Raw genomic sequence first — 25,792 nt, 5'->3', positions numbered from 1 at the left:
GGGGGGGGGGGGGGGGGGGGGGGGGGGGGGGGGGGGGGGCGGAGGAAGAGGGAACGGGGAACGGCCCGGGGAGCAACGGGGCCCCACGATTGTTTCCTCTCTCGGGCAAAGACATTTTTTTTTTCTCAAGTCTCTTTTGTATGCGAGCCCTACCTCTTTTTGGCCTAGGGAAGCTTTCGTGCAAGTGGAAGACGACTTTCTCCACAAAGTGCTGAATGTTACTGTGCTCCGGGCCGCGCACGAACACCATCCAGTCGTGGGTGAAGCCCTCCACCGTGGGTTTCTTCCTCACCTGGGCGCGGTGCCCCAGCTCCAGTTTCACCTGCACGGCACACTGCGGGCAGGGGGAGGAGAGACAGCCGTGAAACAACAACAGGAAGGCGACCGTCCGCCGCTCAGCGCTGCGCCTGACATTTTTTTTTTCTTCTTTCCCTCCTCCTTGAAACGCACATAAAAGGAAACGCCAGTGCCCTCTGCATCCACGTTTCACGCGCGTGGGCGCGCACACACACACCCCCCGCACACACACACACCCCCAAATACACCGGGCCGGGCCGCAGGGGCCCCGGGAGCCGCGGCACAGCGGCCCGGATTGTAACGGAATGTTACCCCCGGGGGCGCGGAGGGGCTCGGGGCGCGGGGAGGACGCGACCACCGCGGCCAGCGCGACGACGAACGCATCGGTAACAGATCGGGAGACAATCGCAAAGGGGACGCCGGGGGGTGGGGGGGGCTTTCCCCGCATGGGAGGGGAGGGGACCGCGATGGGGTCCGAGGGGTCCTCGCGAGCCCCCTCCCCGAAAGTACCGCGGCGACAGGCACACGCCGAGCAAGTCTTTGTGTACGTGTGTGTGTGCGTGCGTGTGGAGCGCGGTGCCAGGCGGCATGGAAACTACGGGCAGCCTCCGCTGATGGACACAAACTCCCGTGTTCTCTCCTCGCCACGGCGTCCGTGCACGGGGACCAGACGCCGCCCCCGACACACACACACACGCACACGCACGAGAGAACACCCCCAAGGCATTCCGAACTCCAGGCACCCCGCACCCCACGGCGAACAGCCCCCCACGAGCGGCGAGGCCAGCCCGACGGAGCCCCCCGCTGCACGCTCCCGGGAGCCAAAGTGATCGCAAACTCCCTCCCGCCTCCCCCCGACGCCTCCACCCCGGCTCGGAAGGCACGGAGGGCAGGAAGGCAGGGCTGCCGGCGGGGCGCCGCCGAGCCCCGGCCGCGCACCCCGGCCGCCGGGGCAAAGTTGCGAGCGGCGGCCCCGCCGCTGTCAGCCCGCACACGCTCGGGCCGCGGCGCGCGCCGCGGAGAACGCACCATCGTGGCGGCCGCGGCGGCTGCTCGCCGCGTCCCCGGCCCGTGCCCGCAGCTCCCGGCGGCGGCGGCGGCTGAAATATGGCTGTTATTATTCGCCTCCTTCCACCGGGTGTGAGCGAGCGAGCGTGTGTGTATGTGTGCGTGTGTGCGTGTGTGTGTGTGTGTGTGTGTGTGTGTGTGCGGTGTGTGTGCACGCGCGCGCGCGCCTGTGAGCCAGAGGGAGTGTGAGTGCGCTTCTTGGCGAGTGCAAAGAGGCGGGAGGCGCGCGGGGAGGGGGGGGCGGCGGCGAGTGTGCGAGTGAGAGTGTGTGTGTGTGTATGTGTGTGTGTGTGTGTGCGCGCGCGCGCGCGCGCGCCGGGGGAGGGGAGGAGGAGGAGGAGGGCGAGGGAGGAGGGAGAGGCGGCAGCTCCCCGCGAGCAAAACCAACCTTTCTCTAATTGGAACCGCGGAGCGCTGGCGCTGTCTGGGCTGCGGCGGCGCGGGGCGGAGGGGGACGGGGAGAGGAGGAGGGGGGGGGCTTTTATTATTATTATTTTTCGCGTGTACTTACCGAGCTAGCCATGCCTGGGGGCCCGGAGGTTTGCCGGGGTGTTGTGTGCTGCCCCCCCCTCCCCCGCCCCCTTCAGCTGTAATTCATGAAGACGCTGCTATGAATGAGAGCGCGCCCGGGACCGGAGGGTAGATGGCGGACATGCTCTGCCTTGGCCCCCCACCCCACCCCGCGCTCGCTCAGCTCAGCTCGCCAGCTCGCTCGCTCGCTCGCTTATTAAACTCAGCCCTCCCCCCCAAAAAAAAAATAAAGCAAAAGCAGCAGCAGTAGCAGCAGCAGCAGCAGCAGCAGCTCCGGGGCCGGAGGATGAGTCCGGAGCATGCGCCGTGGCGCCTGACACCCGGGCTTCCAGCCTCTCGGGGCGGAGGGAGGGCGCGCGGGCGGGGCGGGGCGCGCGGGGAGGCCGAGCGACCGAGCCAGGGGGAGCTCGAAAGAGCCAATCAGCGGCCGCCGCCCGCAGCCCCGGCGGCCCGCAGCGCCACACTGGAACGCCTCGCTTAAAGTAACAGGTTCCTGCTGGGGGGTGGGGAGGGGGAGGACACGGAGGGAGGGGGCCCGGCGCTGGGAGAGCGGCCGGCTGCCGAGCCGTCCCGGCCCCTGTGCAAACTCCGCTCGCCCTACAATAAAAAACGGATTAAAACTGCTGGAATGTGGCCACCGCCTGGAGCCCCCAGCCGCCCGGGAAGGGCTTTCTGAAACCGGGTCTCGGGCGGTGGTGAGCTCGTTTGGGAAGGGGGAGCGGGGCTTGGCTTTGACTTTCCAGCGTGGATTTTTGTGGGTTTGTGCTGAAATCGCCAAGAGCGCACACCCAAACAAACTTACTTAAACAGAGCGAGAGAAATACACGCGACCAAAAAAAAAAAAAAAAAAAAAAACAAAAAAAGCCTCCAAATTGCGATCTCTGAGACGGAGCAGCCCACAGCAACCTTCAATCCCTTTCCCTGCCTGCTCCCGCTCCGCCCTCCTGCCACCGCCACTGAAAACTTAGAAATGAAATGAACCCGAAACAAGAGTGTCATTTCCTTCCGAGGAATCGCCTCCCGCCTTGGTGAAACCCCGGCTAGGCAGCTTCACAAAACCGTTCCCAGGTGAGGGCGGGACGCCTGGGAGCGCCCGGGACCGACCCTTGGGGACACGGCTTCCCGGTTGTTTTCTTCGGGAGGCTTCCCCCGCTGACGACCTGCTGGGTTGCATCAGGGTCTGGCCTCTCTGAGGACGCACCCGGCTACTGGGAGCCTTGAAATAGATAAGTTAATACCGACTGTAACGTGCATAAATTGGATCATAATCTTTAGGCATATTGGTGACAGCCAACATAATCCGTCTCTGGGTATTAATCCATTTAGGCTCCCGGGTGACAGCCCGTCGCAGGAGTGTTCCAGAGTCGCTCTTCTAAAAAATGCTCCTCTGGCTCCAGTTGTATTTTGTCTCGGTAGCCATGGGTGAAATATCAAGCCATACGTGGGGCGAATGAAAAAAAAAAAAAAGTTATTAGCTCCCTTTAGAAACACAGACAACCTTTAAAAAGGAAACGGATAAGATCTAGAGGAGATACGAAAATGAAAGATGGGTGTGACTTTGTTTCGTTAAATAAAGCTCTTGTACCTTTCTGCCTCTTTACTCCTTTCTTGAGCTGGTTTGGGGTGGTGGCTGCTTTCCAGACTTTATCTTTTGTTCACCACCCTTTTTCTCTCGGATTGCCAACTCCTCTCCTTCTCTCGCTGTGTTTTTGTCTCTCTTCCTCTTTCCGACTCAACTTTATTGCTTTTCTATTTCCCTCACGCCCAGAGACCGTCAAAACACAAGTTGGCCCTTGCACTGAAGATTTCAGAATAACGGGACCCAGGTTCTCCATGAGCATGTTCAGTTCTTCCCATAGCTCACGGAGTAGATGATGGGAATCAGGATCACTTCCAGCCAAGTCCAAAGCAACTCAAGTACTGCGGATTCTCCCAAAACCGATAGTCCCATTCTCCAGGATTTAGCACAGAGGTGGGGAAAATGTCTGAGGGGGAAGGAAGCTTCCTTCCAAGTCCAAGGACACATTTCTCAACCAAGTCCATGAGTGCGTGTCATTCTGTACGCACAGGTGTGCTTCTGTGTGGGAACGCTGTTTGCATGTACACAGACCTACTATGTGTGGTATGCGAGTGAGGGATGGCTATCTACTGGGCTTTATTACACCATTTGTCAAAAAACAGATTGCAGAGGACAACTTTGGGATGCTGAGATTGGAAGCTGAAGGTTATATGAATGTCTTTAGTAAAGCCATTTCTACCGAGTGGTGACCATTCAGCGTTTGCACTGGTTCTGGAGTTGATCTCTTCAGAAAGGAGAACTTGGGTTTGTAAGAGGGTTTCCCTGACCAACCCCTGCACACACTACTTGCTTGTGTGTTGTGGTGTGTGTGCGTAATTTTTCTCATTTCCCGTTTATTCCAGCAACCACAAATAAATCATAGAATCTGACAGCGTCTTTCCCCAACACCCTTCCTTTCTCAAAGAATGCTTTAAAGCCCCCTTTTGAATATAAAGTAATTCCTCTACTGCAGACGCTGGAGATTTAAAACCTGCCGGTAGATGGCGCACAGACCCCTTCCACCAGCGTCCTTACGTGACCCTCCTTACAACAAAAAGACTTCGACCAGGAAAAAGAAAAAGAAAACACAACCCAGAATACTCTAGGCTCAACTTTGAACAAAGGAATTTACACCAGCCTTTCCGCTGGTAGCTGCATTAATAAGTTGGCTGTTAACAGCAATAAAGCTGTGATAACAAATGTGTTTCTTTTTCATTTATCCTGAAAATCTTCACAGTTTGAGGTGCAGATGTGGGAAAGCAGTCCTTGACAACAAGGTAAGTGTAGAAAATGCACGCAAATGGAATAGTGGATCACACTTGAAAGGCTGAAGCAGGAGCCTCTAGATTTCAAAGCCAATCACAACTATGTGGCAAGCCTGGGCAGCGTGAGACATTGTCTCAACAACCAAAAATGTACTGAAGATATATATATATATATGTTTTTTTAAGACGAACATCAATGTTAGGTAGCAAATAATAGGAATAATTAAAATAAAGGGATCAATGATAAAAGCATTGTCCAAATAGAAATTCCCTCGTGGAAATTCATACTGTGATGTATGCGCATGCTCCTGAGCCTAACTTCGTGCACCAACACCAACACCACGTCGCCACTGGTTTGGCTCAAGCCTTTTTACCTCATTATTCTGCTGGTTTGGCACTTCAGACCAGTTTGGATGTTTCTGCCAGAACAAAAGGAAAAGATAACCTTTCAGTGTTATAAAGTACCCTAAAATAGATTTTACCTCTTCACTGTGACAGGTTATTGGTACGAAGATTCAACCAATCAAATGGAACAAAAAAGTAGCCATTGTCCATTCTTCGCTGTATGGGTTTGTCAGGAAAGAGGGAGGTCCACAGAAAACTGTTAGGTAACAGAACAGACAGTAGACATTTGCTGGCTGTACATTCAGAATAACTAAGGGTATTCCCCCATGATGGCCTGTTGTTTTCCTTTGTTTGCCTGCTTAGTGAAATACATTCATACATCTATTTAACGAAAGCTAGGGCTTCCAGCATGGGAAGCCGGCATCCTACACTCCCAGACCCCTGTCATTCTTACAGCATTAGATTCTAGCTCTGTTCTGGAATGATGGAAAGCTGCCTGTTAATCTTCAAAGAGAAAAAAGAATCAAGATATTAATAAAACATCCTAGCTTTGAGATAAATTTTTTCTGCAAGTTGTTTCAATTAAATGTGTGTTTTACCCACAGCTATTGCACTGAGGTTCCAGTGGGGCGAGGGAGACGTTTTCATTCACTCACTATCCATGGATCTCAGTGTGTACAAGGCTTCATGCTGCTTATCTTACATAATATCCTTTGCCCCCCTGCACACTCCTAAACTGGGTAGAGTGGACACAGTGGTTAGCCATACACTTGGAGGTAGAAGCGTGGGGATTTAGAAGTTCAAGGTCAGTCAGGCCATGGTGGTACAATCCCAGCATTCAGAGAGGCAGAGGCATAAAGATCATTGTGAGTTCAAGGCCAGCCTGGTCTACAAAGTCAGGCGAGCCAAGCCTACACAGAGAAACCTGGTCTCTTGAGGAAAACAAAACAACAACAACAACAAAAAAGAAGTCCAAGGGTATCCTTGACCACATAGAGAACTTGAGGCTAGCCCGGTCTGTATGAGAATTTATCTTTAAAACAATTTAATAAGAGCCTGATGTGGTGGCTCTTTAATCTCAGCACTTGAGAGGCAGAGGCAGGTGGTCGTCCGAGTTAGAGGCCAGGCTGGCTTACAAAGTGAGTTCCAGGAAAGCCAGGGCTACACAGAGAAACCCTGTCTCAAAACTAAAAACAACAACAAAATAATAAAAATAAGATAAGGATGAATGCTCATTCCTACAAAGGCCATGGCTCCATCACACAGGGGAGGGGTTTCACCAAAACCATTTCTTCTTATTTTTAATTTCATAATACCTAAGTCTGAGATAGTTGTGTGTGTCACACATGCGCAAGCAGCATAGAAATCTGACTCAAACAGCCAAAGGCCAAGAAACAGCAGCGGCAGAAGTTAGAAGCCGTGACTGTTGCCCTCAGTTCTACCTTTTAATACCTGAAAAAGGAGAAGGATACTGCAGCAAATTCCTGATGTCCTTTTCCTTGAACTTAAGTGTTTCTATGCTTGCTTTCTTGGAGTTCTTTTAGGGGAAAACAAATTCCACAATGAAAAAAAGCACTAAGATCAGAAGCTGAGAAACCCTGTTTCTCATGGAAGGATTTCTTTGGGACAGCACATGCTTAATATTATAACTAACTCATGGTTCTAGGGTAGTGTGTAGGGGACACACTGAATACACCTTAATATCCACTCAGCCACCTACTGTAAAGGCCAGTTTTAGACATAATCAATGTATCAGGCTTGTTTAACCCACAGAGCATCTTCGTGTGTAAATTATTCCCCAAGAGTCATTTAAGCAACACATTTATACATTCAGAACATGAATGCCTCTGAAGTAATAATTTATTAATATGGTAGGCTGTATCCCTAATTTAATAAATAGCACCTCAAGGCCTGAAAATTAATCGAGGATGTTATGTAGGATGAGCAATATGAAGCACTGTAAATATTGAGATCCACTGATAGTGAGTGAATGAAAACGTCTCTCTAGCCCCACTGGAACCTCAGTGAAATAGCTTTAGGTAAAGCACACATTAAATTGAAACAACTTGCAGGAAAATTTATGTCAAAGCTAGGATGTTTTATATTATCTTGATTCGTTATTTCTTCACAGACTATTAAGCAGCTTTCCATTATTCTGCTTTTTTATATATTATTATTGCTGTTGTGTTTCTGTTTCTGGGACAAGGTCTCATGTAGCCCGAACTCACTCAACACTACAGTTCTTGATCTTCTGCTGCTGTCTCCCAAATTCAGGAAGAAAGGCATCTGCCACTTTATCACTCCTTTCGTGTGTGTGTGTGTGTGTGTGTGTGTGTGTGTGTGTATTTGGACATTTTTATGAGTATATACTGTGCGTAGATCACAGATCAACATTATGTGTCTCTCTCTGGCACTCTCCTCCTTTTTCCATCAGAAAGGACCTGTCCATAATCCTAGAGATTATCAGTTCTGGTAGACTAGCCAACCAATAAGCTCCAGGGATGGATCCACTCTCCACTGGACTCTGCCCCTAACCCCCACCAGCAAGGGATGGGTTTTACAGACAAGCACAGCATATCTACCCTTTATGTAGGCAGCCTCCCTCATGTTTATTTTTATTTTATTTTTATGTGTGTAGGTGTCTTGACTTCATATATGTCTGTATACCACGTGTGTGTCTGGTGTCTGCAGAGGCCATAAGAAGCCGTCAGATCTCCTGAAACTGAAGTTACTGGTAGTTGTGAGAGGCCATGTCTGGGTGCTGGGGATCTAACTTGGGTCCTCTGAGAGAGCAGCCAGGGCTCTAAATTGCTGAGACATCTCTCCAGCCCTTTCAATCATTTATGATTTGATCACTTTGATTTTTAGTGGAAATTTTGTTTATTTTCAGCCCACCTCTTCCATTCATATATAGTGAATTGGTAGGCAAAAATAATCATTTTATCTTAAACATAAACTATATTTTGCCTTATTGGGAAAATATGAAAAAAAAAAGTCACGTGTAAATGTTAATACAGATGCAAAATAATCAATTAAAGAACAGGAAGGGAAGGGAAGAAAGAAAAAAGGAAGGAAGGGAGGGAGGGAGGTAGAAGGTAAGGAGGGAGGACATAAAGGAAAGAAGGGGAGGAAAGGAAGGCAGGCCTTCTATATACTAAATGTGTGACAGTGTCTTAGAAATAAAATAAAACCTCTAAGAAGTGAGAGATTTACTACCTTCTACTAGGATCAAGTATTTTGGCTGGTTTAAGCAATTTACCGTCAGTCCTGAATAATCCAAGAGTATATTACCCACTTCCTATATAATCCACAATGGAAAAATCTATGTGGATGGATTATTTTTAATGTAAATCTGTGTTAGAAGTAGATTTTGTTTTTTTTTTTTGTTTTTACTCTACAAAATATATCCGACTGCATTTATTTGTTAATTTCCATTTACAGTTTTCCTCGCAGAAAAGTTTATTTATTAATCTCTTCTTTCTCATTTGGAACTTTTTCTATTTTTTTCTTGGACAGTGTCTATTCTTTACTTCCAGCTGACCCGGACACTCTCTACATCGATCAGGCTGGCCTCACACTCACAGATGCATCCACATGCCTCTGCCTCCCTAGTGCTGGGATTAAGGGTGTGTGTCATCACACCCGGCAGTAAATCTTCTGTCATTAAGGGTTTGTAGCTCTCCTGGTACAGCACTGCACAAATGAGGCGGTGACAGAAACCTGCAACCCCAGCCCGAATTCAAGGTCGCCTTCAGCTAAATACCAAATCCAAGACCAGCCTCAGCTACAAGAAAGCCTTTCCAAACAATACAAAACAAACAGGAAAATGATTTTTTTTTTTTTAGTTAGCATACAAAGTAATTGGTTTCATGATGGCATTTTTTTTTTAAACATCTTTATCGTGTTTTGAATTCACCTCATCTGCTGTCCTCTGTCACCATCCTTCTGCTTCCTACATCCTTCCCTCCTCCTCCTTCCTAAACAGTCCCAGTTTGTTTGTTTTGGGTTGGGGTTTGAGACAGGGTTTCTTTTCATAGTCTCTGGCCTCACAGAGATCCATCTGCCTGCCTCAGGCTCCTGTGTGCTGGGATGAAAGGCATGAGCCACCACTGCCCAGCCAGTCCCAGTTTTTATTATCAGATCACAATATGTTAAGAAAAACTTTTGGGAGGGCTAGAAAGACAGTTCAGTGGTTAAGAGTATGTTCTGGTCTTGGACATCAAGTTCTGTTCCCAGTATCCATGCCAGGTGGCTGGCTCATACTCACCTGTAACCTCAGATCCAGGAAGATCTGATGCCTCTGGCTTTTGAGGGCACCCTCACTCACAGGCATATATGCACACACAGGCACTCAGCACGTGTGTGTGTGTGTGTGTGTGTGTGTGTGTGTATAATCTTAAAAATATTAAATCTAAAAAGTAAATTTTTTTTTCTAACAAAAAATTCTAAATTGTATTAAGCAATTTGTCATTCCATATATAGACTTCTTTCATAAAGAACTATTGATTTAGGAAACAATAGATACTACTGATGGGAAACAATGAATGTTCATTACCAGTCTGCTAAATCAGAAGAACCATTGGAAACTATTACCCATTATAGCAGCATTAGACAACCTCAGTGAAATCAGATAAGGGAAAGCTAATGAAGGACTCTCCTCTAAACTGCATATAATAGCAATTTGGGGGAGATTTCAAGTTCTAACCAGGAGATAAAAATGACTAATGAATAGCAAAAGAACTGTGTTTCTAAACTATTGGACCTCTAATATTTATGATTTCAATCTTCTGTCTTATGTTTCATGGCTTTGACATTTTGAGCAGTTTGCTTCAAGATGTAATACAAGGAAAGGCAAACAGCATCACCTGTATAGTATTCCTGCCCAAAATGTTCATCTTGAACCTAACCATGAGGAAGAAATTACCATGTACTTGCATAAGTGGCTTTTTCTCTCTTTAGAATATCAATATTATAAAGGAGAAATATGGAACAATAGAAATTCTTCATGTTAAATTTGACTAGAGAAACATGACAGCCCCATAAAATGAATGCTTAATTGTTGCCTGGATTCCAAACCTGAATCAAACACAGACACACAGACACACAGACACACACACACACACACACACACACACACATACACACCAGCCAAAAGAAGCTGGAGAAAGTTAAGTTAAACAGCTGCTGCATAGAAGATGACACAATTTTACTAAGAATTACTTTCTTGATGTTCTAATGATGTTATAGTTACAGAGAGGCATTCTCCTGTGGCCTAGAAATCATAAACGCAAGTGTTTAGGGCAACGTTGTCATGATAACTACCACTTACTCTTGGGTAGCCAGTTGAAACAAGCAAATAGTAATGACAAACAAGCAAAGATATACCTGTAAACCAAGATTAAAAAGAGAGAGGCATATACAGAAGAATTGAGCTGGTCGTTGTGTTGCCTGTTATATGATTTGTCTTCTTTCCAAATATAAATGTGTCAGAAGATTTTTTTGTTTGTTCGTTTGTTTTTGTCTTTTGAATCAGGGTTTCTCTGTGTAGCCTTGGTTGTCTTGGAGTCAATTTGTAGATCAAACTAGCCTCGAACTCACAGAGATGCCCCTGCTTCTGCCTCCCTGTGTGCTGGGATTACAGGCATGTGCCGCCATGCCGCCTAGCTTCAGGGGGTATTTTAATACTCAGAATTCAATACTTTTTTTTTTTTTTTCTTTTGAGACAGGGTCTCTCTCTGCAGCCCTGGTTGGCCTAGACCTCACTTTGTAGACCAGGCTGGCCTTGAACTCTCTGGTATCTGCTGGGTTTAAAATGTGCACCAACTGGTCTGGCTGACCTTGAATTTAGGATCCTCCTGCCTCCAGCTTGTACTGTCACACCTGTTTTATGAAGTCCTGGGGATGAACCCAGGCCTAGTGCATTTACAAGTGCTTTACTTTACATCCCTAACTTTTTTTTTCTGTTTTTCTTTCTTTCTCAGATTGAGTCTATATCTACCTTACATTTTCTCCTTTTTCTCTACAGTTAAATTTCCATTCGAATCGAATGTGATGGCTTTTGATTGACATAGGTGAGGTCAGCTCTTGGGTGATCTCAGCTTTTCCTTGGCAACAAGGACAGCAAAAGAGAGCAGGACATAGGACAGGGGCTTACCCTGTGCTGCTGAATTAGTGACAACATTTTCACTGAATGTTCTTTCAAAAGTAGATGCTGTGTATGAAAGGTTTCCCTCATGAGATTACAGCAATTTAAAGGTCATTCAATTCTACAGACCACTTAATTGTGCCCCATTAAGCATTTCTCAAAAAAAGAAGCGTGTGTGTGTGTGTGTGTGTGTGTGTGTGTGTGTGTGTGTGTGTGTGTGTATTTAATGGCATTCAAGGACTGCCAATATCAGCATTGTCTAACTTAGATATTTTTTTTTTCCTGGCTTCCCTCACTGACCTGATGTATAATGCTCTGACTTTTCCTTTTTACTGCTCAAGGGCAGCTGGGTAAGTGGCCTTGGCCCACTTAGAAGCCATCTAATGCTTTTGTTCTCAGTTAATATTTTTCTCTAAAGGTCACCTACCTCTGACACCTGTCAGGTTGCAGTTCTCATAATCAGGAATAGGACCTTCACATGATAAAGTGCAGTGAGCGCACTGTCCAAAGACTGGCCAACATAGCAGATTGACCATGGCTGATTAAAAGATTGCTCTGTGAGATCTTGTTTTAGTCCCAGGTTCCTTGTGGGCTCTCCTTGCTAACCAGGTGCCAGAGGTAGAAATGTGGAGAGAGAGAAAAGAACAGAGTGGAGAGCTCCAAGTTAGAAAGCAGAGAGGCAGCAGGTACTCCAACGCCTGCGAAAGGGTAGTAGAGGCCACTGAGTGGAAACAGGGAGGGGGGAGCCAAATGAAGAGCAAACAAATCCAAACCACTAAGATAAACATAGAGCCAAAGCACAATACAAAATGTATGGCAAATCTGAATATAATTAAAATATTAAGGGGAAATTCTTTGACTCCAAGGAAAAGAGTTTAGAGAATGCTTTTGAGTTGTATTCAGTAGCCTGTGTACAGAAGCCGTGATTGTATACAGCTAGTCCAAACCATCTTAAAATTAATTAGTTCTGATATTTTGGTTCTTGATTCAGCTATGGCTAACCAATTAAAAAACAAAACAAAACAAAACAAAAACACCGGAAAGTTTCTTCGAGATTTTCAGAATTTTTAAGCTTTCCTTCAACTAGAGCCTTAATCCCCTAATAAGTTTAGGGAGGTTGCTCTGTGGTCTGACTTGGAACTACACCAAAGCAGGGCCTTAAGGCAGCACATGTGCACATGGCAAAGGAAAGATGTAAAGACAGTTTTCGGGTCATGATGCAAGATATTCTAGATAGTTTTGTCTTGTCTTCCTTTTCTGTTTTTGTTTGTTTTGTTTTTTGTTCTTTTGTTTGTTTTTTGTTTTTTTGAGACAGGGTTTCTCAAACCCTAGCTGGCCTCGATTTGCTTTGTAGATCAGGCTGGCCTTGAACTCAGAGAGCTCTGCCTACCTTTGCCTCCCTGAGTGCTGGGATCAAAGGCTTGTGCCACCACAAGCCACACCACACTTATTTTTGTCTCCTTGGTTCAACACCTTGGTACAATTTTTTTTTTTTTTAATCTGGACATCCAAAGTGTTGTTTGTTGTCTTGTTTGGAAAGAAATTATGGGAAAATTGGGATTCCTCTAATCCTATTTATAGTAAAAGAACAATTACCAGCTGGGCGAAGTGACCCACCCCTGGAACCCCAGCACTGTGGGGTGCAGAGGCAGGCAGTTTGAGTCCAGCCTGGTCTAGGACAGCCAAGACTATACAGAGAAACCCTGTCTCAAAAATAAAATAAAATGAAAGAAAGAGAAAAGAAATGAAATGAAAATTGCCACAATCATAAGATTGTTTTTCCTCTACTCACCTATTTGAAAAATTGTTGACTGACTGAGCAGAAAGTCTCCCTAACACTATAGATTAATTTAACAAATATTTATGATGCACCTGTGATGGGTGTGTAAAGCACACAGAAATGAAGTTTGTAACTTCAAAAAGAGTTCTTTTCTTTTTAAGATTTTATTTATTTATTTATTTATTTAATAAATATTAGGGCTCTAAGAAGGCAGTAGAGGGTGTAGATGGTTGTGAGCCACATGTGGGTGCTGGGAATTGAACTCAGGACCTCTGGAAGAGCAGATAGTACACTTAACCACTGAGCTATTTCTCCAGCACCCTTCAAAAAAAATTCTGTGGAAATGTAATTGGCGAGGGAGCAGGGTGTAGCTGTGAGTAAAAGACACACTCCTTTAATCCTAGCACTTGGAGGTCAAGGATCTTTAGGAGTTCAAGGTCAGCCAGGGATATATAGTGAGACCCTAGCAAGAAAGGAAAAAATCTTGCCTGTATTGGGCAAGTTCTCTACCACTTAGCTGCATTCCCAGCCCAGAAAGTCAACTTGGTTAAAGCAGTGTTGCCTGAAAGAAAGGGAAATAAACATTGTCCTTTCCAACATGGCAGCCTTGCAGCGGCATGCAAATGTTAGGGCAGTACTGGGTGATGCTGAGGGAAAGCAAGCTTTTGAGCACCTACAATTACAGAGTGCATGCCGTCAGGAGGATAAAAGACGCCTTCTTAGAAAATAAAGACAGGAAAGCTCCGGTAGAAATTTAATCTCTGGTGCATAATGCCAAAAAGACCTTGAAATAATCCATCAACAAGTCCAAACTGGCTATGTATTGGACTGGCAAACTGATCCTTGATGACCAAGAAAGGCCCAAGATCTAAGAGTCAAGGACTAGGAAGCAGCTAGCAACAGCGCTGACCACCTTCAGAGTCCATTCTATGAGTGGAGCCTCCTAACACTGGCTGAGCATAACCTCTTGCTCTCCCAGCACCACAGCAACTGATAAACTGAGACCCTGTTTGCATTCTGTCCCAGCCATACTGTGTGACAAGATGGTTATCATTCCCTATTTGGGGTGTCAGAATGAAGAACGGGAGATCAGTCAGAATAATAGTATGTATTATCTTGTCTCCTCTCCACTCCACTCCGCCCCATCTTGTAACTCACCCACTTTTGTGTAGAGCCTATGCAGACCTTGTGTCTCGGTCCTTAATGATAAACACAATTGTCTCTCTATTCTTTTGTTAAAAACAACTCATTACAATGATAAAGGACAGGTAGCAAGGTGTGGTGGTGCATGCCTGTAATTCCAGCATTTAGGGAGGCAGAAGTAGGCAGATCTCTGTGAGGCCAGCCTGGTCTGCGAAGAGTCCAGGATAGCCAGGGCTACACAGAAAAACCCTGTCTCAAAAAAGCAAGCAAAGAAACAAGCAAACAAAAAGAAAAGAAAAAAGAAAGGGGAGGTAAATACAAGAAAAAAGAGAAGCCAAAAAGGATAGGCCCTAGAACTTACATAAAGAACTAAGGAAATCTGTCATAAAACAATGTGTTACAGGCTGGAGAGATGGCTCAGAGGGTAAGAGCTCTGGCTGTTCTTCCAAAGGTCCTGAGTTCAATTCCCAGCAACCACATGGTGGCTCACAACCATCTATAATGAGGTCTGGCCGCCTTCTTCTGGCATGCAGGCAGGAAGGATATTGTATAAATGATAAATAAATAAATCTTAAAAAAAAAACAAAAACAATGTGTTACAAACAAAATTCAAGGCTGGAGTGATGGCTCCCTGCTTATGAGAACTTGTTACTCTTGCAAAACATCAAAATTCCATTCCCAATACTGACAGGATGGTCACGCCATCTGTAGCTCCAGTCCCAGGGCATCCAATAGGCATGCATGCAGGCCAAACCCTCATGTAAAATAAGGGGGACCCTAGTGGCATGTGCCTTTAATCCCCGAATTTAGGAGGCAGAGGCAGGTCTCTGAGTTCAAGGCCAGCCTGGTCTACAGAGTGAATTCCAGGACAGCCAGAGCTCTGGGGGGAAAAAAAGAAAGAAAAGAAAGAAAGAAGGAAAGAAAAAGACCTAATACTTTTTTGAAAACATGCAAATACTTCTCATTGTAGATTCCTTGAACTGGGGATAGTGACTGTGGTGGTTAATACTGTCAGCTTCTGGGCAGACTGTGACGGAGTGTATAAATTAGGCTAATTGAGGTTTAAAGACTCACCTGAGCTTCCAGAAGCGCCCTTCTATGGGCTGGTACACTGGACGGTGAAAAGGAGAGACCCCGCTGAGCACCAGCATTCATCTCTGCTGTCTGACTGCAGATACAATGTAACCACCTGTTTTAAACGCCCTAAGCAAGCCCTGGGTGGTGGTGCCCGCCTTTAATCCCAGCACTCCTGAGGCAGAGGCAGGCAGAGCTCTAAGAGTTCCAGGCCAGCCTGGTCTACAAAGCAAGCCTAGGACAGCCAAGGCTCCACAGAAAAACCCTTTCTCCACCAAAAGCAACCAAACAAACAAACAAAAACAAAATCAAGCTCCTGCCGCTGTGATGTCTCAGCCATGTTCTTTGATCTCAAACTGTAACCCCAAATAAACCCTTCTTTTCTTGAAACACTTTTACTGGAGCATCATATTACAGCAACAGAAAAGTAACTAAGAGACCGATTATCACAGCAGTAGTCATCTAGAGTCTAAGGCAGGAGGATCAGTGCCAGCTTAGCCTATGTTAAGACTCATGTCAGAAAGGAGAATGGGGGTCCTCCAGATGTCATATTTCCCGGAACAATCTTCTTGTTAAATAGCAAGAACTTCACAATTTAAGAATGGAAACTCAAGGACATTCATTAAGCAGGCTTCCATCTTACTAACCAACACTGTCTAGAGTAAGACCCAATGGTCCTCCGTTTTTCAATTGGGATGAGCTAGAAACTCTACTTTTTAGATTTACTTATGCTCACGAGTGTTTTGCCTATATCTGTACATGCACCGTGTGCATGCTTGGTGCCCATGGATCTGCTGGAACTGGGGTTACCAATGGTTGTAATCTACCATGTGGACGCTGGAAACTGATCCCAGGTCTCTAGAAGAGCAGCCAGGGCTCTTAACCTCTGTGTCATGGCTGCAGCCCCTGAGTCAGAACACTCTTAACCCTGGTGTTGCGGTGGCGGTAGTCCTTAACCCCGTTTCTCCACTATACCGTAGCTTTTTTTTTTTTAACCATATTGTTCATTTCCAAAGCTGCTTTGCGTTTTATGAGCAGAAACCTTGGCAGATAAGATCGAGAAAGGTAACTGTTGAGATGTCTTCACCGGATTGGACTTGTTTGGAGCCAAGAGTTCATTGAACTCATGTATAAAAAAGTGAAAATGCAACAAAATAATAGGAAATCAATCTTAGCAAGATTTTTTTTTTCCCCAATAAAAGCATTGATTCAAATATAACTTGGCTAACCTACTCCTGGATGTCAAAGATAAAATGATTTAACTTTTTGGTAAGAGAAACATTTGGCATCTCTGGGGAGCAGCAGCAATGTCTGAGCCAACCATGTTTCAAAAAGGAAGCTCTTTGACATGAGAGCTTGTCTCCAACTGGCAGGGCTTAGAAGCAGACATTCCTAAAATAACAAATTTTAGATATTTTATTATAAAAATAGCAAAATGTTTCCAGGGCTTCTTCTCTCTCTCTCTCTGTGTGTGTGTGTGTGTGTGTGTGTGTGTGTGTCTTTACCCCTGAGTGTCTTCCTTTATTGGTTTCCACCTTAACACTTTGAAACAGAGTTCTTCACTTGAGTTTCATTACAGCACACTCCCAGGAGCCACCTGTCTTTGCTAGCCCCACCCATGTGCCACTCCCAACTCCAGTGTTACAGACACGTGCACCATTTTAATGTGAGTTCTGGGGTCACATTAAAACACAGATCCTGTCTTAGTTTGTTCTGTGTTGGTGTGATAACACACCAGTAGAGAGACCAAAAGCAACTTGGTGGAGGAAAACACTTGGGATTACATTTCCTCGTAATAGTCCATCATTGAGTGAAGTCAGGCCAGGAACTCCAGCAGAGAACATGGAGGAATACGGCTTGCTGCACATGGGGTGGGGGGGGGGGGGGGGGGCGCACCACCACAGTGGGCTGGACCTTACCACATCAACCATCAATGAAGAAAATGCTCCCATAGCCTTGTGTACTGGCCAGTGTGACAGGGCCCTTTCTCAGGTGCCCTGGTCTGTGTCAGGTTGACAAACACTCATCAGCACAGATTCTCGATATTGCACAGGAAGTGTTCTTACCCACAAGAGCCATCTGGCCAGCCCCAAAGTAGTATTTTTAAAAACCACATGTCAGTTTCTATGTTTGTTTGCTTTCCTTCTGTGGATACAACTAATCCTCTAGGTGATAATTCTCTCTTAAAAAATAAAGCTAGGGCTGGAGAGATGGCTGCTCCTCTGTAGAGCCAGAGTTTAGTTCCCAGCTCCAGATCAGGCACCTAACAACTCTTCATTCCTGCTTCAGGCCATGTGACATCTGATGTTTTCTTCGTCATCTGCAGGTACCCGCACATGTGTCTCTCTCTTTCACACACACACAGGGTTTTTTGTTTTGTTTTGTTTTGTTTTGTTTTGTTTTGTTTTAAAGAAAGGACACTAAGATAACAGTCTGGCCTTTCTGAGTCTTGACAGCATTCATTTACTAGTTACTGAAAAGCCATTTTCAGGAGGGGAAAAAAATAAAAACTTTTTACAATAGTCTCCAAACCAGGAAGGCTGTGAAGGCAGATTGTGATTTTGAGGACAATTGAGGTAACACAGTAAAGACCTCACCTCAAAAGGAAGGTCTGATGGTAAGAAGAAATGGGCAAGAATAACTTGAATGTATTAATTACTTTTCCTTTTTTTTAAATTACAATAAAAAATTGATTTTGTGTTATTATTTTATGTGTATAAGTGTTTGGCTGTATGTATGTACCACAAGCATTCCTGATGCTCAAAGAGGCCATAAGAGGGCCTTGAAATCACCAGAACAGGAGTTACGGATGGTTGTGAGCCACCACATGGGTGCTGGGAATCAAATCTGGGTCCTCTGGACGAGCAGCCAGTGCTCTTAAATATTGAGCTGCCTCTCCAGACATCTAATTACTTTTCTAATTGTTATGACAAAAACCTGATAGAGGCTACGGCTACGTAAGGAAAAAGGGGTTTCTTTTGGCTCAACTTCTGACAATATGGACATTGGACATCCTGGTAAAGGACTCAGGGAGGAGAAACCTGAGACAGCTGATTATATGGCAGGCACGGAATGCATTAAATTCCACACCTAAAGCAAAGGACGTGAGGCAGTAGCCAGGAGCTAGGGTCTGTTCAGTGCTAGAATTCGAGCTTGTACAAGGCTCTGGTTTTAATCTCCACTGTCTCTCCACTAAAAATAAGGGGGGGGGGAGTGACTAAATTGAACCTATCAGCACACTTATCCTATTTGACCTGAGCAAATGTTGGAGGTTATTGATTTAAAATAACATGGACAAGGGCAGTCTCCTGTGTTTGTCTGCTCCAGATCCACTCAGCCATTTCACCTTGTCTATTGGCTGAAGCTGTGAGCCCTTTAGGGATGAAAAGAATGTGGCGCAAATATCTGAATGCTTAATCACCAGAGAGTGGAAAGGTTTGAGAAGGATTAGGAGGCATGGCCTTGTTAGATAGAGTAGGTGTGGCCTTTTGGAAGAAGTGTGTCACTAATATTTCAAAAGCCTGCACCAGGCCCAGTGTCTGTCTCTGCCTGCAAATCAGGATATAAAGCTCTCAACTACTGCTCTAGCACCATGCCTGTCTGATTTCCTCCATTATGATGATGGAATAACTGTCTGAAACTGTAAGCAAGCTCCCAAAAATGTTTTTGTTGTTTGTTTAGTAAGAGTTGACATTGTCATGGTGTCTCTTCACAGCAATAGAACAGTAACTAAGACAAAGAACAACTTGTTTCTAGAATCATGTCACCGATATGAGACAGATATGGAGAATCTCTGCTCAGCCAAACACTCTTAAAACCAATTTGTGTTTGAGGAAATATTTTGCATATTATGTTATATTGATGCAAGGTTTTACTATGTAAACCTGGCTGGCCTGGAACTGGTCTTAACTGGGCATGGTGGCACACCCGTAATCCTAGCACTCAGAGAGGCAAAGGTAGGTGGATATCTGTGAGTTCGAGGCCTGCCTGGTCTACGAAGAGAGTCCAGGACAGCCAAAGCCACACAGAGAAACCCTATCTCAAAAAATAAACAAACAAAACAACAAAAAAAAGAGGCGGCCTTGAATTCAGGGAGAGCCTCTGCCCCCCAAGTGTAGGAAATAAAGGCACAAGCCACTATGCATGGCCTTCAGTGATTTTTTTTATTTTTTATTTTTAATTATTATTATTGTTATTATTGGTTTTTGGAGACAGGATTTCTCTATGTCTTTGGCAGCTTTGGCTGTCGTGAAACTCACTCTATAGACCAGGCTGATCTCAAACACACAGAGATCCACCTGTTTCTGCCTCCTGAGAGCTGGGATTAAAAGTGTGTGCCACCACCACCTGGCTTAATGATTATTTTTTAAAATTCTGTTTGGAAGATTACTCAGAATCATCACAAAAGTTCAGGGACTATTACAGTGGAGTCTTGCTAAGGTCGCTAAGAGGATTGCTTGAGCTGGTATGGAGCTCAGTTCAAACATAGCATGGCAAGAACAGATGTGTAATCTAGAAGTAGGGTGGGGGTCAGCGAATGGACAAATCCTGAGCAGGCACAGCAGAGAAAATTACACTCTGGCTGACCAACCCAGCACGATTCAAATTGTTAGGGATTCATTCCGTGTTCCACACCATCTTGAAAGTTCTGTGTGTGTGCAGTTGTGGTGTATCTCAGACAGAATGGTGCTGTTTAGGTGCCCTGGATTTCAAGTGCTTTAGTTTATATTTCAAGTCAAAGAGAAGAGCTCAGATTTGGGATTTAATAACATTAAGAGAGGTGGGGTGAGGTGGCACAGGCCTTTAATCCCTCAATTTGGGAGAGGACTAGCAGATGTCTGAGTTCTAGGCCACCATGGCTTGCATAGCAAATTCATTCCAGTACAGCCACGGCTACAAAGCTAGACCCACTCTCAAACAAACAAACAAACAAACAAAACCAGAAAGAAAGAAAAGACTATTTAAGAGCTACTTCCGATCATAGCTCTAAAAAGTGGAGAGAGAGGTTAGCCTAGGAGAGGTGTGGGCCCTATTTTCAATCCCAGCATCAAAAGAGTATTTGCACAAAGCAGCAATTTAGCTAAGACATTAAGTCCCTTTACATAACAAAGAGGCCAAGGAAGTAAAGAAAGTGAAGTAGGAGCTAATGCCATTAGGCTTAAAGGTATACTAAGTTGGGGGGTAGAATCTAGCAGAATTTCACTGAATTAAGCAGTCAATGGGAAAAGAAAAGGGTTTTCAAAGTGATATTGGGGTCTGTGTTCTCCTTCTAGGGTTTCAAGATAAACCTAGAGATTTTGTTATATGAAGAATGTTTATATTCCCATGGACTTGTTCTACTGAAGAGTATTGTTGTAGAGTTTGGGTTCAGTCTTAACCAACTAGATGTAATGGTGAGCACCTTTAATGCCAGCACTCGGGAGGCAGGGACGGGCATATCTGTGTAAGTTTGAGACCAGCCTGGTCTACTTTGTGAGTTCTAGAATGCCCAAAGGCTACATTGTCAATCAAAGAAAAAAAAAAAAAAAAAAAAAAAAGCCAAAAACAGCCTGAAGCTATTATGGATTGTTTGATTTGAAACTAGGGAACTTTTAGCCTAAAGGGTATTGGTAGAGAATAAACTAATCCAGCCCCCGCCCCTTTTTTCCTCATAGAATGTAAGCATGAACACTGGTGCCAAGAGCACTTCTATTCGTGCCTGTGTTGAAGGAGCCGGGCCAGCACTCAGGGTTTCTTCCCTTCTTGAGGTCAGCTCGGGCACAGACCTTGGACCTTGCAGTTTTTAAAGTACCAGAATTTAAAAAACGAAACAAAACCAAAAAACACAAACCAAGACACCTTTCAAATGCATTCGGTAGAAACATCGGAGATAAATTCCAGAAAAGCAGGGAAATCTCAGGCTTCTGATGCTGTCTAACCACATTCTTAGCAGTTGGGGGGTGAGAGCTTGTGCTCTGAGCATTCCCGAAGGACTTCCCGAATAGTCTCACTAAGAAGGCGATACTTAGGCAATAAATGACTAGCAAGGGGCAGTGGGGCGGGGCTGAAGATATTCCAAGATAAATTGTAATTGGGTTCAGAGGCTGCCACATTCCAACCTCTCTTCGGGCATTCCCATTCTAAACATTTATTCAGCATTACAGAAAGCTCAACCTAGGGTGTATCCCCCACCTCGGCAGCAACTTTTGTTTTCATTTTGTAAACCCTTAAAATAACGACAGAAAAAGGGAAGCCTTCCATGAACAATGAGATTATTATGCACAGAGAAAAACTACGATTTGTTTGTGTGGTTTGGTTTTTTGAGACAGGGTTTTTCTGTGCAGCGTGCAGCCTTGGCTGTCCTGGACTCTTGAAGAGCAAGCTGACCTTAAACTCACAAGAGATCCACCTGCCTCTGTCTCCTGGAGTGCAGGTGTGTACCACCTTGCGCAGCACAACTATGTATTTAATTGTTTTATTTAACAAATGCTTATATACGCCAAGCATTGTTACAAGTATTTTACTTGTTTTAAAAACCCAATAGTACAGCCAGGTGTGGTGGCCCATGCTTTTAATCTCAGCAGAGACAGGCAGATCTCTCCAGCACTGCACAGAGAAACCCTGTCCCGAAACCTCCCTCCCCTCCTCAAAAAATAAAACCCCAATAATACTTCCATGAGGCTGGGGAAGTTGTCTCCATTCTATGCCTGGGCAATCTAAGTCACTGAGACATTAAATGCTGAATAGAAGGTCTTACAGAGCTAATAAATAGCAACATTTTTGGGTGGCCATTGTCTTCAATGGTCTTAGGTGACCAAGTCCTTCATCACCCCAATAACCTAGTGTGGTGTCTTGATTGGGAATGGCTCCCACAGACTACTGTATGAATGCTTGGTCCATAGGGAGTAGCACTATTAGGAGTTGTGGCTATTATGCCCAGATCTTTAGGTCCCAAAAGACCACCAGGAGTTGGACCATATATGCAAGAGCAAAGAGCTTTATTTGGGCCTAAGCTCTGTCTCTCCACCATCACCAACATAGTGAGTGGATCAGAGAGGAGAGGCCCCAACAGCTGCATGGCAGGATTTTTATTTGGGTTTGAGGTAGGACCAGGAATTGCTAACAGTTACAGGACTGGATGACATTCAGCAAGGGCAAGCTTCTTACAAAGTGATTGGCTAGCAACATTTAGCGAGCTCTCTACAGATCTCAGGAATGTTAAGTATTTTCTGTGCCACGAAATGATCTACTACAAGGTCGGTGGGCTGTCCTGCACAGAGCCCCACCCTGAGATAACTTTCCATTCTTGTGGTTTATTCTCAGGTTGTTTCTTGGGTAGGAAATCTTACGACCCTGTTTCTGGAATTGGTGACATATGGCCTAGTTGCTGGTGACCTTGGGGTGAGGTCACTAGTTCCTGGTGACTTTTGGGTGACCTTGTTTAGGCCTGGTTCCTAGTGACTTTTGAGGGTGTCAGGCCTGGTTCTCTCATGGCCTTGTTGGAGCAGGTGTGGCCTTGGAGAAAGTATGTCACTGTGGAGGTAGGCTTTGAAGTCTTATATGTTGAAGATAGGTCTAGTGTGAGTCTCCTGCTCCTGCCTTCGGATCAAGATGTAAATGCTCAGCTCCTTCCACAGCATCATGCCTGCCTATATGCCGCCATGCTCCTTGCCATGAGGATAATGTACAAAACCTCTGAAACTGTAAGGCAGTCCCAATTAAATATTTTCCTTTATAAGAGTTGCCATGGTCATTGTGTCTCTTGGTTCAAACTCAATGACAATGTTTTCTCTCATCTGCTTTCTGTTTTTTTTTTTTTTTTTTTTCTAAGACAGTTTCTCTGTGTGGCCTTGTAAATATCTACCTGCCTCTGCCTCCCAGAGTCCAGAGTGCTGGGATTACAGGCGTGGCAGCTGTACCTGTCACGCCTGGCTGGCTGTTTTATTTGGATGCTGGGGATGGGATGCAAGTCGTCACCCTAAGCTACCACTAAGTGACCTACACCAGCCCTTATATCTGTTGTAATAATGCATAGACAACTCTACTATGAAAAAAACTATGGGTAGACATGGAGCAATTAAAATCCTGGTGAAAATCATTTCTTTTCCATTGCTATGATAAAACTGTTAGGATTATGCAGCAGAGTTGCACGGCATGTTCACAAATCACGCTATGGGACTGGTTCCACGTGGGAGGTTTTATTAAGGGAAGTGGGAAGGAGTCATAAAGACCGTCTCTGGGCAGGGTAGGAGGGAGAGGAAGGAAGTGGTGCAGAGTTCTCTCATAAGCAGGTGGTTTCAGGTGGTCCTTAGGTGACCTCACAGATGCCTGATATCCAGTTTGTCAGGTCCCTTGGGGATGGCTTGCCTACAGATCCCATCATTCCTCCCTTCTTGTTTTATTAAAAAGTGAGGAGCTAGGAAGGGGTTGATGGTGGGGAGGGCATAGGGGCGAACTTTGCTCTTCAAGCTACTTCCTGCTGATAGGGGCATTGTCATTCTTAGGGTATAGTTGGTCCCCACCATCATGGTTGATTGGAAGGTCATTGTTATCTGGTTCTGTGGGCAGAGGTTGATAATCCCATAAGAGTAACTGATTGATGGTTTGGTTATAGAATTTTTGCATTTGTTTTTGGAGGAATATAGAAAAGTTAATAAAGCAGGGTGCAAAAAGCAAAAGCAGAAAGATGAGCAGAAGAGGTGTGAAGAAGGGCAGAATCCATTTCCATATGGGGTTCTTGAAGGCCCAAGAGTTAGAGGCCTTGAGCTGTTCCCTTTGCTTTTGTAGATATGTCTGGAGTTGTTGGATTTTCTCTTACTAAACCCTACTGGTTGACATAAAAACATCATTCCTCCTAGAGGAAGCTGCAAAGGCCACCTTCTTTAGCTGTGAGGAGATCGAATCCTCGTTGGTTTTGAGGTACTACTGCTGCCAGTGAATCAATCTGTCCTTGGAGAGTTAGTATTGTCTGAGCCACTTGCTGGAGGTCCTGGATGAACTGGGAAGAAAGCTGAAATACAAAATTAGCCAAGTGGCTAGTCCTGCTGTCCCGGTCCCAGCAGCTGCCATGATTCCTGCAACAGCCAAGAGGGGCAAGATTTGAACTGCCCTCTTACCCTGCTGGGTAGCTATTGAGTCCACGACCGGGATTGGTAGGGGCTCCTTTTCATTTATCACCCCCAGCTCGGGGAAGAGGAGCACAAACTCCTGATCAACCCGCAGGCAGATGATGGTCACCTGAGTGCCACAAAGAATCGAGCTATTAGCAGTAGGGCATTGGGGTTGAGATGAGGTATCAAGGATTATAGTTTTATTAGAGTCTAAGGAACTTAGCATTCTTACAGAGTGTGTCTCGGATGCCTTGAAACAGCTTGCCACGCCAAAGAGGGTGACATGAAAAAGGTAGGGGGTTGTGGCCACAGTAGAGTCAGGGCAGTTAGTGAATGGTGAAGGAAGGTTCCTTGACAGAGTCACTGGAGAAGCTGTCAGCAGTAGTTCTGAGTTGGTCCCAGGTGGGACACACAGCCAACAAGCTTTAAAACAGCCCGGTTGGGTCACATTAAGGAACTTGTAGGCCGAGGTCAGAGTATGAAGTAGCAGATGAAATGACAAGTTTGTATTATTTAGGAGGGGGGATGTCAGAGAGGCAATGACCTTAGAGGAGTGTTTAATTACCTTCTCTACTTCTCCCATCCCCTTCTCCCATCCCCAGGGAATTGGGACATATTTTCTCTGGCTATGGATGATACTTATTGGTAAATTGGGTGTGTAGTGGCAGTAGTTTTCCAAAAAAGCCTGTTTCCCATCTGGGATCCCAAGGGTCTCGGATGTATAAGTAGAGAGTCTTTTTGTACAGGTGAAGGAGCTGCTTCTGTGCTGGTGTGTGGATTTGGCAAGACTAGTATGGGCAGCCTCCATATCTGTCCAGCCATTTTTTTTTTTACAATAATCTTTTGTTTGATCAAAGAGGAAGCAAACAAAAATTCTATCAAATAAGAGAGAAGGGATAGCTGTGGGGGGGGGGGAGGCTATTTCAATAGGCTCCTGACAGCCTCCCATAGAGCAATTTCCCCTACCCCATTTGGATGAACCTCAAATCTCCATATGTAGGGACTACCTTGGACAGAAACAGCTGAGAGAGAGGAAGAAAAAGCACATATCCAATCCAGTAGAGTCGAACACAGCTGCTGTAGCGAGGCCTCATTTCTTTGGAACCATAGGCAAGATCTTGGCATCTTCTGGAGCTTGAGGGCGCAGGGTCCTGTTGGAGTTGATATATGGGGGAGGGGGGTGAGCATTATCTTGAAGAGGAGGGGTGAAAGGCTTGAGGTGAGATAATTGAATCCATTGAGGGAAGCCCTCAAGCTTAGCAGCTGTGGGGATCACAAGAATCACCTTGAAAGGGCCCTGCCATTTAGGAGAAAGAGATGGGAGGCTTTGGTCTGGAGGGGAGAGAAGGACCTGGTCCCTGATGGATGTTAATAGGAAATGGACAGGGGTTAGTGTGTGGCTGTGGTAAACAGTGGTTAGTAAAGTTCCATAGAAGAGAACGGGAGATGACAGAGTAAGGGAGTAAGTAGATGGTCAGGGACAGGAGAGGATTTAGC

The 25,792-nt window shown here is 45.4% G+C and overlaps 1 protein-coding gene across 2 annotated transcripts in view; it reads right to left on the bottom strand.

The window, feature by feature from the left end:
- Positions 1–2,147, bottom strand: part of Mllt3 (MLLT3 super elongation complex subunit) — a 250,155-nt gene extending 248,008 nt beyond the window's left edge. Inside the window, exons 1-2 of one of the 2 annotated variants that reach the window (XM_055629509.1) lie at positions 1,877–2,147; positions 154–334 (exon numbers count right to left, since the gene is read on the bottom strand). In XM_055629509.1, coding sequence (XP_055485484.1) covers positions 154–334; positions 1,877–1,888 — 193 coding nt within the window. In that variant the 5' untranslated portion in view covers positions 1,889–2,147. Of the gene's footprint in view, positions 1–153; positions 335–1,326; positions 1,369–1,876 lie in introns of those variants that run through there. The other variant, XM_055629515.1, reaches the window with a different exon arrangement.
- Between the last annotated feature and the right edge of the window lie 23,645 nt (positions 2,148–25,792).

Source organism: Psammomys obesus, unplaced genomic scaffold (genome assembly GCF_907164565.1).
Source record: "Psammomys obesus unplaced genomic scaffold, mPsaObe1.curated_primary_1811, whole genome shotgun sequence".
Taxonomy (NCBI): Eukaryota; Metazoa; Chordata; class Mammalia; order Rodentia; family Muridae; genus Psammomys; species Psammomys obesus.
This window is presented reverse-complemented; position numbering and strand designations above follow the sequence as displayed.